The sequence below is a fragment of the Castor canadensis genome, chromosome 3 (genome assembly GCF_047511655.1).
Source record: "Castor canadensis chromosome 3, mCasCan1.hap1v2, whole genome shotgun sequence".
Lineage (NCBI taxonomy): Eukaryota > Metazoa > Chordata > Mammalia > Rodentia > Castoridae > Castor > Castor canadensis.
The window spans coordinates 162,778,368-162,796,276 of record NC_133388.1 but is presented as its reverse complement, the minus strand read 5'-3'; the positions used below and the strand labels follow the sequence as shown (position 1 = coordinate 162,796,276).

At 37.0% G+C, this 17,909-nt stretch overlaps 1 protein-coding gene across 9 annotated transcripts in view; it reads left to right on the top strand.

The window, feature by feature from the left end:
* Positions 1-17,909, top strand: part of Ubr5 (ubiquitin protein ligase E3 component n-recognin 5) — a 139,861-nt gene that overhangs the window by 117,575 nt on the left and 4,377 nt on the right. For all 9 annotated transcript variants that reach the window (XM_074068958.1, XM_074068956.1, XM_074068955.1 and 6 more), the window contains exons 48-58: positions 2,516-2,759; positions 4,498-4,609; positions 5,237-5,381; positions 6,189-6,319; positions 7,624-7,684; positions 9,665-9,840; positions 10,285-10,369; positions 12,541-12,696; positions 13,105-13,218; positions 14,653-14,797; positions 16,297-16,382. In XM_074068958.1, coding sequence (XP_073925059.1) covers positions 2,516-2,759; positions 4,498-4,609; positions 5,237-5,381; positions 6,189-6,319; positions 7,624-7,684; positions 9,665-9,840; positions 10,285-10,369; positions 12,541-12,696; positions 13,105-13,218; positions 14,653-14,797; positions 16,297-16,382 — 1,455 coding nt within the window. The remainder of the gene's footprint in view (positions 1-2,515; positions 2,760-4,497; positions 4,610-5,236; positions 5,382-6,188; positions 6,320-7,623; positions 7,685-9,664; positions 9,841-10,284; positions 10,370-12,540; positions 12,697-13,104; positions 13,219-14,652; positions 14,798-16,296; positions 16,383-17,909) is intronic.

The window sequence follows — 17,909 nt, the reverse complement described above, 5'->3', positions numbered from 1 at the left end:
AGTAGTGACTTTTCTCTGGCAGTTAGTTTCCTAGCATCCTTTAAAGATGACCAAAGAGTTTTTAGTTTTAGTTTTAGTTTTTTTTTTTTTTTTTAAATCCTTCCCTCCCACCTTCTCTTTATAGTCCAGGATGGGCTTCAACTAGAGCTCATCCAGCCTCAGCCTCTGAGTTCTGAGGAAATTCAGTGCCTGCACATTTACTCAGTCACTCCCACACACACAGCGGTACTGGGGTTTTAACTCAGGGCTCCACCCCTTGAGCCACACCCTCAGCCCTTTTTGCTTTAGTTTTTTTTTAACGTAGTCTTGTGCGTATGCCTGGGCTGGCTCAGACTGTAACCCTCCTACCTTCGCTTCCTGAGTGGCTGGGATAGTAAGTGTGTACCACACACCTGGTCGAAATTTAAACATTTTTGGTGTGTATTCCAAACCATTGAGATTATTCTTATTGATGCTCAGACTACCTCTTCTGTTCTGTGGCTCCTTCTGAGTCCTTGTTGGCTCTGAGTCCTTTCTCTCTCTCTCTCTCTTTCTTTTTAAACATTTTTTATTAGCATATATTTGTTGTACTGGGGCGCGGGGGGGCGGTTCATTGTGTTCTGAGTTCTTTTCAGCATTTTCCTAATAGTCTTTCCTGTTACTTTTTGTTATGTTTTGTGTGTATTTCCTGTCATAGGCCTTAAATCAGCGATTTCTTCAAGTCCTGAGTTTAATAGGAAATTTTATTTTGAGATAAAAAATTTGGAATCTAGCTGGATGCTGGTGGCTCACTCCTGTAATTCTAACTACTTGGGAGGCTGATATAGGGAGGATCATGATTTGAGACCAGCCCGTCCAAATAGTTCGCAAGATATCATCTGCAAAATAACCAGAGCAAAATGACTGGAGGTGCGAGGTCTCGTAGTTTGGAAATGCACTCCCCACAGACTTAAAAAAAAAAAAATCACCTCATGAATTCATACTGATAGTCCCAATTCAGATTCAAGATCTAGGTCCACAAGGTTGTTTTGTTATTTTAATCCCTTAAACCTAAATCTGCATCTCTTTTCTCCAAACTGAATATTCAGCTTGTCAGCATTAATAAAACTACTTGTTTTTATCCCACCACATCCACACAACAGTCTTAGAATTACAACATCAACACTACCACTGACAAAATGGTTATTGAAAGTAGCTTAAAGTTGATTTACAGCTTTATTCTCTCCAGATCATTTCCAGTGGGAGACACACAAATTGGTTTGAGAGTTGCTTGAAATAATTTCTCCATGTGGCTTTGCTTTATATAACTGAGGACTTTTGTTTCATTTTGTTTTCAGTTTTTAGGGCTTGCATTATGTTTGATTTCATAATTAGTGTTAAATATATAAAATATTACAAAGCCAACTCTACAGAACAAGTTATTCAGAAAAGTCTAGTTTCCTTCTTATCTCTTTTTCTCAGTTTATTTTCACCCTCTTTTAAAATAAATAAGCTTGTGTGTGTTCATTACTTGTCTTCCCAAGCATACTTATACCTTAGTCTACCTTGGCTGTTTGCCATTTGACAGTATATTCTAGAAGTGAAGCCATAGCTTTATATAGAGATGTTCCAACTTTTATATCTGCTTAGTGTACTGTATTTTACGGTTTTTACCATTTTCTTTATAAAGCAAATCTATTAATTACACAGGTGGGTTTGTTTCCCACCTTTTGCTGTATATATAGTAGTGTGGTGAACAGTATATATAGTATGTGTCTCATTTCCCCAATTTTTAACACTTTGCTTGTATTTTCTGTCACTAAGGAATTTATCTGCATTTTAAAATTTTTAAATGTTTACATTTTTGACTGGGTATGGTTATGGACTCCTATAATCTGAGCACTCAGGAGGCAGAGGTTAGGAGGATCATGAGTTTAAAGCCTGCCTGGGCTACACAGTGAGTTCTAGACTAGCCTGAGCTATACAGCAAGACCTTGTCTCAAGAAAATTTTTAACTCTGATCCATTTGGAATTCATTATGGTGTATCTCAAATGAATAGGATTATTGTTTTCCAGTGGGTCTTTGAAAGAAATTATTAAAATTGAATTAAATTCCATTTGTTGCATATTTAGAATGTAGAAACTTTTGAGAATCCAAATTACTTTTTTAGTTTTTAAATAATTGAGGTGAAGGTAAAATAAATTTCAGTTCTTAAGGGTGTGTGTGTGTGTGTGTGTGTGTGTGTGTGTGTGTGTGTGTGTTGGGGGCGGGCAGTGATACTAGGGTTGGAAGTCAGGGCCTTGTACTTGCTAGGAAATGCTTTACCACTTGAGCCATGTCTCCAGACCTTTTTGCTTTAGTTTATTTTTCAGATAGGGTCTCATGGCTCCTGCTTTTTGACCAGTGCCCACCTCAGACCATGGTCCTTCTGTCTCCATGTCCCCTATAACTAGGATTACAGGCATGCACCACCATGCCTGGCCTCTCAGTTTTTAGGTTTTACATTCAAAATGGTTTCCAGCACTGAATTCTCTACTTTTTGGCGTGTCTTGATAGGTTGATCGGGATCGAGATCTTCTCATTCAGCAGACCATGAGGCAGCTTAACAATCATTTTGGCCGAAGATGTGCTACGACACCAATGGCCGTTCACAGAGTAAAAGTCACATTTAAGGATGAGCCAGGAGAGGGCAGTGGTGTGGCACGGAGTTTTTATACAGCCATCGCACAAGCATTTTTGTCAAATGAAAAGTTGCCAAATTTAGATTGTATCCAAAATGCCAACAAAGGCACCCACACAAGTAAGTGCTCTGCAGGTAATAAGAGTCGCCAGAATAATTTCCTTGTCCTTCAAAGCAGTGATGGTCATGATTAGGTATCTTCAAAGTGGGGGAGTATGGGGGAACTTTAGTGTACATCCAGAGTTTCAGGTAATTCTAGTTGATGTAATCTTCACTAAACTTTTGAGTGTTGAAAGTTTTTAACGATTTGCTCTTTTAATGCAAAAATAATTTTGATAAATGTTTGTGATTATACTTGTTTCTCATTTCAGTTATTACTTACTTGGGAATGATGGTTTGTGACAGATGTGGTCATAGAAAGTGGTGATAGAAAAATTCATTGAGTAAACTGGAATAGTTCCACTACCCCTGTATTTACGGATACAGATTTTTGAGAAGAAAATGCTATAGTTGAGATAGGCTATTTTAAGTATGACTTACAAACTTGCTAATAGTCCCCAGTGAGATGAGGAGCTTGCAAACAAATAATGTAAGCCAACGACAACACTAGACTTACCATTTGAATTTTAGCAAGATTTTTTTTTTCCTTTTAAAGTAGGACTTGCCGTCCTGGAGAGTGGAAGCTCATTAACTCAGCAGTTGGGATTAGGGCTCTCACCTAATGTCCAAGGTTACAGTTAGCAAACCAAAACCTTGGGAAGTGATAAGCCATAGCAGATGAGAATCGGTGCTTTGTATCAGTTAGGTACAGGAGACTGCAAGGAGATGGGTGTAGTAATTAGTAGAGAACAAGTTTATAGAGATTACTAAGGAAGTCTTGGGTTTTGCTTACTCTGTATTTCCTTGGGGTTCTATAAAACACCATCATGGGGTACTTACTGAGTTGTAGAAAGGATGGCGAGTGTAACATGGGAGAGTTTTTCAAACTTTTGTTATCATTTTGATGTCCCCAAGTCTTATAATAAAAATAGTAGCAGATCTGGGTAATCATGGGCAATCATAACATTTCAGACTTTTAGGAAACCACACTGTGGCCTGGACTTAGGAATTTAAAGATATAATAGCAAATATTCTGGTGGTCTGTAATGCTTTAATGACAAACCTAAGAATAGAGAGGATATTTATTTATTTACTTATTTATTGGCGATACAGGGATTTGAATTCACAGCTTCATGCTTGCAAGGCTAGGTGACACTCTATCACTTGAGCCATATCCCCAGCCCTTTGTGCTTTATTTTTCTGATAGAATCTCATATTATGACCCAGGGCTGGCCTTGGACTGTGATCCTTCTGCTTAGCTGGGGTTGTAGATATGAACTGCCACACCAGGCTCATTGGTTGAATCGGGGTCTCACTGACTTTTTTTGCCTGGCTTCAAACTTAGATCTCGCAATGTCTGCCTCCCAAGTAGCTGGGATTACAGGCATATACCACCCATCCAGCTCCAGAACAGAGAAGACATTTAAATGGCTCTAACCATGTAAGAAATCTCAGCACTATGTATAATGAAACTAACGTGGCCCCAGTTGCTATGTTTTTCATAACTTTGACATGACAAGGGAAAAAATACCTTAACATGTACTAAAGGGAACACATAGGTGGGTTCTATACAATCACTGGCAACCCTCAAAACCAAAAGGTATAAAAGAAGTGGACTAGCAGCATAGATATTAAGGAGGAACTGAGAAAGATGGTATTGAGCCACGTGTCTTACGTTTGAGTCGTTTCTTTTCATTGACTGAAATTTAACGTAGTGACATTGGCACTTATCTTAAGTAAATTATATTTCATCTTCTAGGTTTAATGCAGAGATTAAGAAATAGAGGAGAGAGAGATCGGGAAAGAGAAAGAGAGAGAGAAATGAGGAGGAGTAGTGGCTTACGAGCAGGTTCTCGAAGAGACCGTGACAGGTACTGTGGTTTTGTATGTTTCATTGAATGCCATAATTTAAGACACATTAGGCATAGGCTTGTAAAGTAAAGATCTTAATTAAGGATTTCTTTAGAAAATGAGTTTTGACATGTGGACACATGCATATAAGAATAATCAAACCAATTAGTAATAAAAACTTTAAAAACTCAGAGGCAGTTGAAGTTATACTGCCTTTTTATTCATCCACTGATGTTCCTAATTGTTTGGCATTTTTATACCTTCGTATCATTCTTAGTTTATCTTAAATCTTAATTGTGGCAAATTATGTTAATTTAAATCTTTTGATTTTCCTCTTGTTGAAATGGGTTGCGTTTTCCTTTGCCTAAAATTTCTAAGAATTATGGGCAAACCTTTGATTTCTGGACTAAGAAATCTAAGACTTTAAGGTCTTAGAATCAAATTATATATTACAAATCATAAATTTTCAAGTGACAAAATGTAGATAATTATTTCCCCAATATCATTTATTTAGATGTCACACCATCTTGGTTCCATAACTAGAACAGTCTGTGTGCTCTGGTATCCTACTTTTGTTCCATTTGTGGTGCTGTTTTCATTTTGGAATCAAAAGAAAAGAAGTCCTAAAAGCTTTCTTCCTCTCACAGAGACTTTAGAAGACAGCTTTCCATTGACACCCGGCCCTTCAGACCCGCCTCGGAGGGGAATCCTAGCGATGATCCTGATCCTCTGCCCGCACACCGGCAGGCACTTGGAGAGAGGCTTTATCCCCGTGTGCAAGCAATGCAACCAGTAAGTACTGTGTTTTACCACCTTTTACCTGGGGCATTGTTTTTACTTGGAAGATAAAGTGGACATTAAAAAAAAATCGTCAGTTACTGACCAGCCATTCATTGAGTGTGTTTTGTGTGCAGTAATAAGGAAGCTTAGGAAGGAATGAAGCAGTGTTTGCTGGGGAGGGTAACTATACAGCTTGAAGTTTTTGCCTCACATACCCTAGGTTGAGGCACTGTCTCCTTTCTACTTAGCAAAGTCCTGTGTACAAAATAATTGGCTGTGTATTATATTTACTTGTATTCTTACTTGCACCAATTAGCTGGTATAACCCCTGACTTAAGTAGTTTACTGCTAACTATTGCAGGATGATCTTTATTTTGAATTTTCTGAAAGATTTGTACATATTTTATAGGAAAAGAATAATAATACAGAAAACCTTTTCTATTTCTTACAGTAAGTCCTTAGCCTTAAATAATAGGCATCTCTCTTTTCTTCCCTCACTTCTTTTCTGGATCTCTGATGGAGAGAAAAAAATACAACAATTGAGTGTCTGTATGTTTACTCATGGAATTAAAATTGCTTCAGAAGAGTTGTGACACAGATAGAACAACTAACCCAAGCACAGCTGTGCTACTGCATAAGTTATTTGTTCTGGCAGAGTCATCTACAACTAAGCTTGCAGTTTCATAAAAGACCTACCAGTTCAGAAGAAATTGCTTTGTTATTTGAATTTCTTATATTTTGTCTCTTTTCTCCTTTATTGTAGGTTTGGATGAGCAGTTTCAAAGTATTAGGCAAGTAACATTTGTTTATCACTTACAGGCATTTGCAAGTAAAATCACTGGCATGCTGCTGGAATTATCCCCGGCTCAGCTGCTTCTCCTTCTAGCAAGTGAAGACTCTCTGAGAGCAAGAGTTGATGAGGCCATGGAGCTCATCATTGCACATGGACGGTACTGTACAACTGGGCTAGCACTTCAGTGTAAACATGTTACTTTCAGAGTGTGTGTCACTTCCCTGAAACTTATATCAAAGAGCAGTATTTAAGTACTGGCTTACAATCCATGAATATGACAGCTGAATTTCTCATACTTTAATTTTTTGTGTGTGTGTGTGCGTGTGTGTGTGTGTGTGTGTGTGGTACTGGGGCTTGAATTCAGGGCCTTTCCACCAGCCCTTTTTGTGATGGACTTTTTCGAGATGGGGTCTCATGAACTATTTGCCTGGTGCTGTTTCGAGCCGTGATCCTCTTTGATCTTTGCCTTCTGTGTAGCTAGGACCATAGGCATGAGCCACTGGTGCCTGGCCAAAAATTCCTTTTTAGGTGGTTGTGGGATTTGAACTCAGGACCTCCTATCTGCTAGTCCATTGCTCTAGGACTTGAGCCACCCTGCCATTCTCATGTTTTAGAATGGTAATTTTATTAGTCACTTATATTCTTAATGGTAATTGATGTTTAGAAATTGTTTGAAAGAAGCACATCTCAAATTTTCCACCAAAATACCCCTTTTATTAATAGGCCATATTATATCCAACGACTCTCAAAAGTGTACTGTTTCTTATAGGCTTCTAGAGTCACCTTAAAATTTTAAGATAACTTAAAAAATTATGTAAGGTTTTATTTTCTAGTCTATAAAATATATTTATTTGAATATGATATGTAAAAGTAAAATTTTACATATTAATTTGCAGTTAAATTACTTATCCTTCTTTTCCTAAGGTGACAAAATGACATTAGGAAGATATGGTATACTTACTCTGTCTTCTGTCCTGGGCCCACTCTGATAGCTAGAAGCTTTGAAGTGTTGATTGTTTTAGAAGGAAATTTCTGTGTTCCTGGAGATTGAACCCAGTGCCTCATACATGTTAGGCAACTGCTATCGCTGAGGTCCACCCCAGACCTTAGCTGATATTTTCTAGTATTTCTTCCTGACCATGGTTTTTAAATCGGGAGTGTCAGCCCACCCATTATCTTGAACCATACAAGTAGTATTTAGTGGTGTTTTGTTTTACTTCAAGTGCTAGGATTACAGGCATAAATCACCATGCCCAGCTTGTGGGTTTCAAAAAGAGGTATTAGTGACTTTTTTTGCTCTCTCCAGAACTGCAGTACGACTAGTGCATGCCACCAGATACTTGATGACTTCAAAACTTAAGTACATTTAGAAATTCTCAACAAATTTAATATGTCTTTCTATACTAAATCTTAGGCATTTCAGTTATCTGGAATGTGAAAGGTTTTTTTGTTTGTTTTTAGGGAAAATGGAGCTGATAGTATCTTGGATCTGGGATTATTAGACTCCTCAGAAAAGGTACAGGTAAGGAACTTTTTTACATGTGCTTATAAGCACTTAGAATTTAAATTATGAGGAATTTAAAATAAAGGAGTTAAAAGCAGGACTTAGGAAGAAACTATGTCTTTATAAGTAAAAATGCATAATAGTACACAGAAGGAGACTCAAAAGATAAGATACATGGTTGTCACATATAGAATGAAGTAGTAAGATTGGTTTAGTTAGGGCTCAGTATCTTTGAACACAGACTGAATTAAGCTTTAGTTTGGAGATAGAATGAGCTGAATAGCAGAGAAGGAGAGAGGTAATACATAGTCTCAGGAACTGTTCCTCAGGGAAGCAGGTGGCACCAAAGGTACAGAGCAAATATGATATATTATGGCATAGTGGTAAAGGAGCCTTTTTAGGGTGTGATAATATTTCATTCTTAAGCTACTGGACAACTTCCAGTGCTAGCCAAGAGGAGCAAACCCCTGATAATCTTATTTCTTTCCTCTAATTTCAACTAAGAACTTTGTGAAAAAATATAAAAAAGCACCTACCTGAGAATTCTGATGAGTAAATGGTAGCACACAGAGATTGGATAGAGAAGTCAAAACTTGAAAAATGACCTGGACTGACAGAGTGGCTCAAGTGGTACAGTACCTGACTAATAAGCATGAGACCCTAAGTTTAAGCCCCAGTGTCTTTCCACACACCACAAGAGGAAGACTGAAAAATGACTGGCTAGTATTGAGTCTTTTCATGCAGGAGGGTAGAGCTCACTCATTACTCTGTCTTACTGGGAAGACAGCAGAGGCTTTGAATGCTAAAAACTACATGCTGCATATGCAGGATATACCCAAACAGCATAGGAAAGGCTTTGAAAGCTTGACTGGCATGAAACCACTGTACGGCTAGATCTCCCCTCGTCCACAAAGCCATCTCTATAGCATTTAATACAGCCCAGAGTTTCACAACTTAATATTCAGAATCTCTAAAACTACTCAGCGTACAGAGATCCAGAAGACTGACCAATTCTTCTTGGAAAAGAACCAATGGATGGTGACCATGACCTACTTGTTGAAATTATCAGACTTCATCTCATGCTCTCTGAGATGATGAGTGGTGGAAGGAGAGAGGCTCTTAGCAGAGAAATAGGAAATTGAAAAGAGAAGACCAAATACATTTTAGAATTGAAAATAAAACGTGAAATAAAAGAATTCACTGGGTTAGGTCAGTAGCAGAATGAAAGTAACAGGGAGGGGTCAGTCAGCTTGAATATAGATAGAAATTACTCCTTCTGAAGAACAGGTAGAGAAAAGATTTAGAACAGAACCGTTTTCAGGGCTTGTGGGACAGTATTAAAAGATCTAACAACATTCATGTTCTCTGCATACTCTGAGGAAGAGGAGAAAAGTTGGCTACAGAAAATAATATTTAAAGAAATAATGGCTGAAAATGAAATTTGGTAAAAACTTCAGATTTGCAAATTCAAGGTCAATGAACTTTAAACAGGATAAACTGAAAGAAAACTATGTTCAGACCATTGGAATCAAGCTGTGGTAAAACAAAGATGATAAAATACTCTTGAAAAAAGAATGGTGCCTTACATATAGGGAAACAGTGATTTGAAAAGACGGTGAATGTCTCATCAGAAACTACGGAGGCCAAAAGACAGTAGAACTTTATCATTAAAATACTGAAATAATTGTCAGCCCAGAATTTTATATGCAGTGAAAATATCTTTCAGGCATTAAGATGAAAGAAGCTGACATGAGTATCATTAAGTGATTTTATTTGAATAACAAAGGTTAAGAATTTACATACACAAGGTTTGTGTGTCAGAGTTCTAAAAAGGTAAAATGAAAGTCTACCTTTAGTATCATCATACACATTGACTTAAATATGAATGTTGCTTTGCCTTCCTGACTTGACTTTGAATGAATTCAGAGAACCAGTTCATATATTTCATTTAAAAAAAAAATGAATCATGGAACTTCATCTCTAATACTCTTTTACTAGGAAAATCGAAAGCGCCATGGCTCTAGTCGAAGTGTAGTAGACATGGATTTAGATGACACAGATGATGGTGATGACAATGCCCCTTTGTTTTACCAACCTGGAAAAAGAGGATTTTATACTCCAAGGCCTGGCAAAAACACAGAAGCAAGGTTGAATTGTTTCAGAAACATTGGCAGGTAAAATAATCTTATGTTTGAATTTTGTGGGATGAGGCATTAAGGATTGGACTCAGGACCTTGCACATACAAAGCATTTTCTCTACTACCTAGCTACTCTCCCAGTCCCTAAACTTAAAACAAAATTCAGTTTGATGAGACTTTGTAAAATATATTAGATTTTGTTTGTTTTTTTCATTTTGGGGGGGAGGTGTATGTCTTTTAAGGTCAGAGTCTTGTTATATAGCCCATGCTGCCTTGAACTCACGATCCTGTACTGGGATTTATAGGCATGGCTGCCACATCTGGTTAAAACTGGCTATATGTTCTGTTTGATGCTGAATAGAAAGGAGGGTGTAGAGAATTTCTTAAAATGTTGTATGGATGTTTTTGCAGAGCAAAAGAATGTGTGAGGTTATGTATTCTAGCATTGGCTTTGAATTTAAATCTTACTTCTGTTTTTAGGATTCTTGGACTGTGTCTGTTGCAAAATGAACTATGTCCTATCACATTGAATAGACATGTAATTAAAGTGTTGCTTGGTAGAAAAGTAAGTAATTTTGATGAACATACTGGTTTTACAATTATAAAAAATTTCTTTTATAAAATAAAATGCTACTATACTGATTATAGTCTACACTTACTATTAAAATTTAAAGCATTATAGTCATAATCTTCATACAGTTGATGGTACAAGTAAAGTCATAAGGAGATAGCATAGTAGAGTGACATAGGTATGGTTGCTGCCTGATGACCAAAATCCTGTTGCATATGAGTCCTCTGACACTTCTGGCATATTTCTTTATTTATAAAGTGATAAAGAAGCACCATAATGTCTGGCAAATAGTGCTTAGTGAATTTTACCCACCATAATTAGTTATAGCAGGTGGCAGTTGAAGATAGAAACAGTATTGAGAACAGCATTCTCACTTCAAAAACATATGTAAGGTTCACATAGCAGAGCAAAAGAATGTAAGAACATATAGTACATGCTTGGTATTTATCTTGCTGAGTGATAGAATTAGTTTATTTTTTTCATGTGTTACTAGTTTGATAACCTGCATGTTTATGATGGAATTAGGACACAAAACCCCTAAAATCAATGTAAAAGTGCTAGTTATCCAGCTTTGGATTTAAATAAAAATGTTTCTAAAGATAGTATAAAGAAATTATTTGGGCTGGGGCATAGTTCATGTGGAGGCCCTGGGCTCAGACCCCAGTACTTGCCCTCTTCCCTCCAAAAAAAAAAATGTGACATTTATGTGCATGGTATCTTTTTCAGAGATACCTATCATACATGTGATATAAATTATCATTGTTAAAGCTGTAGTGAAGTCTACTACACTTTAGTCGAGCCCATTGATGAGTACTGTTTCCTATTAATACAAATATATTATAGTGGTATCTACACACACACTTCCTTTGTCAAAAAAACTCTGGCCCAGTTCTTTTTTGGGTGGGACTAGGGTTTGAATTCAGGGCTTTGTACTTGCAAAATAGGCATTTTACTACTATTTTTTTTTTTAACAGTACTGGGACTTGAACTCAGGGCCAACACCTTGAGCCACTCCACCAGCCCTTTTTTGTGATGGGTTTTTTTCAAGATAGGGTCTCGAGGGCTATTTGCCCAGGCTGGCTTCGAACCATGAGTCCCCTGATCACCGCCTCCTGAGTAGCTAGGATTATAGGCATGAGCCACTAGTACCCAGCAATTTGGTGAATTTCTTTATTTTTTTTGTGGTACTGGGGTTTGAACTCAAGGCCTCATGATTGATAGGTAGGCGCTCTGCCACTTGAGCCCCTCTGCCTACTGCATTTTACCACTTCAGTCACACCTCCAATATGTTTTATTCTGGTTATTTTAGAGATGGGGGTCTTGATATTTGCCTGAGCTGACCTTGAACCCTGATCCTCCCAATCTCAGCCTCCAAACACCTGGCCGGCCCCATTTAATGTTCTTGTGCATAGAACCATACTGAAAGCTAGGCAACAGAGAAATGTTAATATGTTGAGTAACAAGTTTTAGTGAACAGCTCATGGAATCAGGTAGACCTAAGTTTTAACTCAATGATGTGACCCATTGTGCAAGCTACTAAACTTATTCTTTGAACTTCAAATTTATAGTCTGTATTTTATGATTATCATCACAGGCAAACTAAATGTTCAGAACCAGCTATTTCACAAAATCAATGTACAATAACAGTGCTGGCTTTTCAAATAAATTGCTATGCTATTGCTTTGTTTTTAGTTATACTACTTTTTTTTTTTCCCCCTGAGACATGATCTCACTATGTACCCCTGGTGGGCTTGAAATTCTTGATCCTTTTGCCTCAGCCAACTGTGTGCTAGAATTATAGGCACATGTCACCATGCCTAGCCAGAAAATATTTTTATATCCATGCATGTAAAGCAGGTGCTACTGCTTGAGCCATACCTCCAGTCCATTTTGCTTGGGTTATTTTGGAGATGGGATTTGGCAAACTATTTGCCCTGGCTTACCTCGAACAGATTCTCAAGTAGCTAGGATTATTGTTAATGACCTGACACCCAGCTTAAATTTTACCACTTAAAGCAGTTTTATATAGTTAGTAGAAATTCCTTATCTATGGATCTTCAAATTAGATAAAATTCTTTATCAATAGATACTAACTTAATCATAGGTTCACAGGTTCAGTGAAGATGTTTCTTTTTAAATGGAATTTTTATGATTATTTTTCTTAGGTCAACTGGCACGATTTTGCATTTTTTGACCCTGTAATGTATGAGAGTTTGCGGCAATTAATCCTTGCTTCTCAGAGTTCGGATGCTGATGCTGTTTTCTCAGCAATGGATTTGGCATTTGCAATTGACCTGTGTAAAGAAGAGGGTGGAGGACAGGTAAAATAAATAAGCAGTTTTCTGATTATGGCAAGAGAATTGGGTTAATTTGTTATGCTCATGCTTGTTTTATATGGAAACAGACGCATGAGCACATACACAAGAGATGATCAGTAGTTTGTGAGACAGAGAGGTAGAAGGAGCTTTTTCTACTTAGGCCTAAAGTGTTTGCATCTCTGATGAATATCCAAGATAAAGACTTACCTTTTACTTCTCAAATTCTAGGAAATAAAGTTGGTGTGAACTGTTAAGTTATTGCTTAGACAAAATTGCCTTTTTTTTTTTTTTCCTTTGGTGGTACTGGGGTTTGATCTCAGGGCTTTGCATTTAATAGGCAAGCACTCTGCTACTTGAGCCACTCCACCAACCTTGACAAAATTGCCTTTAAATGTCACTGAATTTCCCTAGGTTGAACTCATTCCTAATGGTGTGAATATCCCAGTGACTCCTCAAAATGTGTATGAGTATGTGAGGAAGTATGCAGAGCACAGAATGCTGGCGGTCGCAGAACAGCCGTTACATGTAAGTGCTTTCCAGAGAGGCTGGTCTCCATGTGTGTGTTCACCTTGTCTGCGAAAGGCCCAGACTGTCACACCAATGTGAGCTTATTTACGAAGTAAGATGCAACTGCATTTAACAGTCCAGACCAAGTGCCTGTTTTTCTTTTGGTTAAATCTATGGGTAAACAATGTGATCAGGAAGCAGCTTTGGTGAACGGAAGTTTGGAAAGGGTGCTTTTTAGGCTGAAATGTAGTTCTTTTAGGGTCCTACCCACCATCCAGACTACAGGTGGCCTGCTAGAAGAATTCACAGGCCCCTCAAAGGCAGTTGTACTTACTAGCAAAGGGACCCAAGAGCAAGATCAGCAGAGGAAAGGATACATTAGTCAGTCTGGAGGAATCCAGGTGCAGGCTTCCAAAGTTCTTTTCAGGGCAGGACATGCACTGTCACAAACGTGCTTCTTCCTCCAGCAATGAAATGCAGCAACAAGTGTGTCATGTTTGTGATTGAGGGAGCCTGCCTAATAGTCACGGTCCAGGGCTTTTACTAGAAGCCTGTGTAGCCAGTCATGCTTACTGAAATTCCAGACTCCCAAAGAAAAGCATGAGTTTTACATTACATTGTTTGTACAAATAGGCTAAGCAGGGTACATTGCCCCAGGCCTTCAAATCAGTAACCAGTAACGGAATGAGTATTCCCCAAATCAAGTTCTCAGACAGGTATCACCAAGGGTCAGCCCTGCTGTCAGGCCCTCGTTAAAAAGCAACATGATGCCTTCCAGAGTAAAATGTATGTGTATCTGTAAATTTATAACTGGTGGCATTGAGCATTTCTGACCTTTAAGCTATGCTGGACTAATACACAGGTCCTAGAGTTAGACTGTCAGAGTTCCAGTCATCACTCCACCACCAGCTTTGTGATGTTAGCAAATTACTTAAAGTTCTTTGTGCCTTCATTTGCCCTGCAAAATGAGAACAAGATTAAATGAATCAATACATGCAAGGGACCTAGAACAATTCCTGGCATGGGGCAACTTTTTATTAAGTTTCTAAATTTGGGTTTTGAGTCTGGGAGGTTTATTATCATCATACTCTTTTTCCTAGGATGTTGACAAGATAGAACTTTTGACAAATTAAAGTTAGTCTTATTTAATGTCCAGTCTGTTTGTTGTTATACTAGCATATAAAATACTTCACTTTTGAAATTATAATGTATTTACTATGCATGTTTTCTCTCCTATCCCTTTTTCTTTGAGTCTGTTAATAGGAAATGAAAAAACAACTTCATCGCTCTTCCCCACCCTGATTAAAATGGGAACTTAACATTCTTAGAAAAGACTTCTAAAATTAGATGTTGGGCTTTAGCAATATAAATTTATATTTATAAATACAAATATTTATTGCATGTGGACAATAAAGTGCTGATTATAATAAAGAACAACATGAAATTCTCTAGGCAATGAGGAAAGGCCTACTAGATGTGCTTCCAAAAAATTCATTAGAAGATTTAACGGCAGAAGACTTCAGGCTTTTGGTAAATGGCTGTGGTGAAGTTAACGTGCAAATGCTCATCAGTTTCACTTCTTTCAATGATGAGTCAGGTAGGAAACTTTAAGATCAAACTACATTAATAGTTTGATCAGTATTGTGTGAGTTTCTGGTTCTAGTATATTTACAGGGCTTGGGAAATAATACTTTTTTTTACTCAGGTATTTAAAAATTATTTTAAAAATATGATTGAACTAAGTAATACTTTAGTTGCTTAGCATTAGGTTATTAGTTCCTTTGTTGCTTAATTACTACTACTTTTTAGGTTTCAAAGAATATATAGTTTAATTGGGTGTGGTCATGGCATGCTTGTAATTCTAGCACTAAGGAGGCTAAAGCAGGACTATCCTGAGTTTGAGGCCAGTTAATGGCTACATAGCAAGATCTTGTCTCCCAAAAATAAAAACAAAAAACACATGAGCACACACACTCAAAAACAGAATACAGGGTTGAGATGAATATTAGTAAAATTCTTTGTGCAAATGACTTATATATTATGATTAAGAAAAAAAGTCCATGTGATAGGTCTACTGGCCGTTCCTGATTTGTCTCTCTCAAACTTGAATTTGATAACATAATTTTTCGCTTTGTAGAACTGAATCCAAAGCACATAACAGCACATAGACACATGGAGAATATACAAGAAAAAGAGAAGTAGTAGTAATCCTGCTAGAATAAGCTTTATATCCAGTGTCTGATTTGCTGTGCAATTTTTTTTGAAAGATCTCGAGTATGAATAGTTTTTAGTTGTGTCTTCATAATAAAATATTGGAAACTCCAAGACTTTCACTGTGAAACAATTATACCCATATCCAAGATTATTATATACATAAATGTATCATTCTTTTTCCCTTTCATTTTTTATATTTTGCAGCCAGCTTCAGCCAAATTATAGAAAGTTATTTATGCTGGGATAAATTTTCTTGTTTCTCCTTTGTGCTTGGCAATATATAGGTGGTTCTGTAATAGACTACTACTTTTTAATGTAGTTTTCAGTTCTTACAAGAACTTGTAAAATCTAGGAAAGAAAAAACTATTTAAGCTTTAAAATATTTAAATATTTTTAATATATTTATTAAATAAAATATATAAATTAAATATAAAAATAATATTTAAAGCCTCTGCCTGAGGCTCAGATCAGTAGCAAACGTGTCATCTGGACAGTTTTTAGAAATGTGGAATCTCTGCTCTCCCCTTTCCCACCCCCCAGACTCAGTGAATGAAAAAGAACCTCCATTTAAAAAAAAAACCCACATGGTTTATAAACTCATCGATTTGAAAAGCACTGGCTTTGAAGTTGGGATTAAAGTCATGTGCTTATCAGTTTAGAAGATAGTGGCTCATTTTTCTTGTTTTGGTCATCTGGAGTCAAGGCTGGCTAATCAGTCAAAGAGGATTTCCACTATACAAATGGTCTTACGTTTCTATATTAGGAATTATGACCCTCAAAATTTAAATAACTTTTTTATTTATTATAAGAAGTTTAGCAATATTCTACAGATGCATGCAACTAATAAATACAGTACATTGAATTTGTATTTTTCATTCTTAGGAGAAAATGCTGAAAAGCTCCTACAGTTCAAACGTTGGTTCTGGTCAATTGTAGAGAAAATGAGCATGACAGAACGACAAGATCTTGTAAGTTGCACAAAATCTGTATCAAGAAAAATACTGGGTTTTTTTTTTTTTTTTTTTTTAAGCACATTACCACCGAGGAATACACGAGTCCCAAATTTTTAAATACTGTATATGATTAGCTTTTTGTTTCAGGTTTGTAATGGTTGGTCATTTTAATTTGGGGCAGGAAAATTATAGAAGGTCAGAGATGCTTTTTTTGGGGGGGCGGGGTTGGTTGGTTTTCTTACTCCATAACAGAATGTTTGTTTGCTATTTGTGTGCTGTCCTTTGTACCAGATTATTATTGTAACATGTTTTTCCCGCCATTACAATAGTCCCCCCTTATCTATGGGAGATGGATTCCAAGACCAGTACTGGTTACCTGAAACTGACGACAGTGCAGAACCCTATCATTTAATGCCTTTTCCATCTTGATTAAGCACTTATCATCTAGTAAGACTGTAACTTTTGCAGTTTGAGGTGCAACAACAAAACCAGTATGGGTTTCGTTTTCCTTCACAATTTTATGGTTTATGGGTAGAACTTTTGGTCTACCTTAGCATTTGATTGTTTTTCTTTTTGGCTTCTGTTTGCCATATCTGAATTGCCACATTGTTATTCTTGCAATTTGGGTTGAAGTAACCCCTTAACCATTAAATAAGGGTATATTTACAACCAGATCAACTTGCTCATCAATCTTGAAAGGCAATCTACTCCAGACTTTCTTGTGGAAATGTGAGGATTATTTCTTACCCAGAGAACCCCGAAGATCCTTTCTACTCATGTTCCTCATGATTCCCTGGAGTATTTATTATGTCTAAGTCAGACTACTCAAATGATCCAATTTCTTGGTACATTTTATTTTATTTGAGAATGGGGGAATGGCTACTTTTGTACAAAACACAGATCTTATTTACCTTCAGTGTAGTCGGGAGCTTGTAATTGGGGTGAGAGGAAAAAGAACAGTTCTTGCTTTAGCATTCCTGCATCTGTGCTTGGCTCCAGGAGCCTTATAGTATCTCTCCATTATGGTGAGGCAGGGTGTTCAGCAGTCCTAGCTGCTTTCTTGCTGTGTTCTTGGCTTAGCCACTCTGGTAATTTACTGATATCATCAGTAGGTTTGATATTATTAGTCATCATTTTACCTTTTTCATCTTCTGTTCTCTGAAGTTCCTGTTGAAAGACCTACCAAAACCAGAAATGACTAGCCATCTGTTAGGAGTTCTAACTTACTGTTTGAATCTATTCCCCAGGTTTAATTTTCTGGTATTTTTGAGCCAGTATATCTTCAGATCAGCCAAATTAAATCTTACTCCAATTTTTATAATTTACTGGAAGAAAAATTTAATAATTTCTCACTCTTAGAAATTTCCTTTAGTTAGGGCCTTAAAATATCCTATCAACAGCTTTAATTTGTGAGCTTCACTCTAAATGTCTTGTCAAAAACTACTTTAGAGTTTAAGCAACATAGATAAATCCCCCTTTATCCTGTCTCTTTGGGAGGTCTAAGGGGGGAAAAACCTGAAGAACATTAGACTATAACAAGGA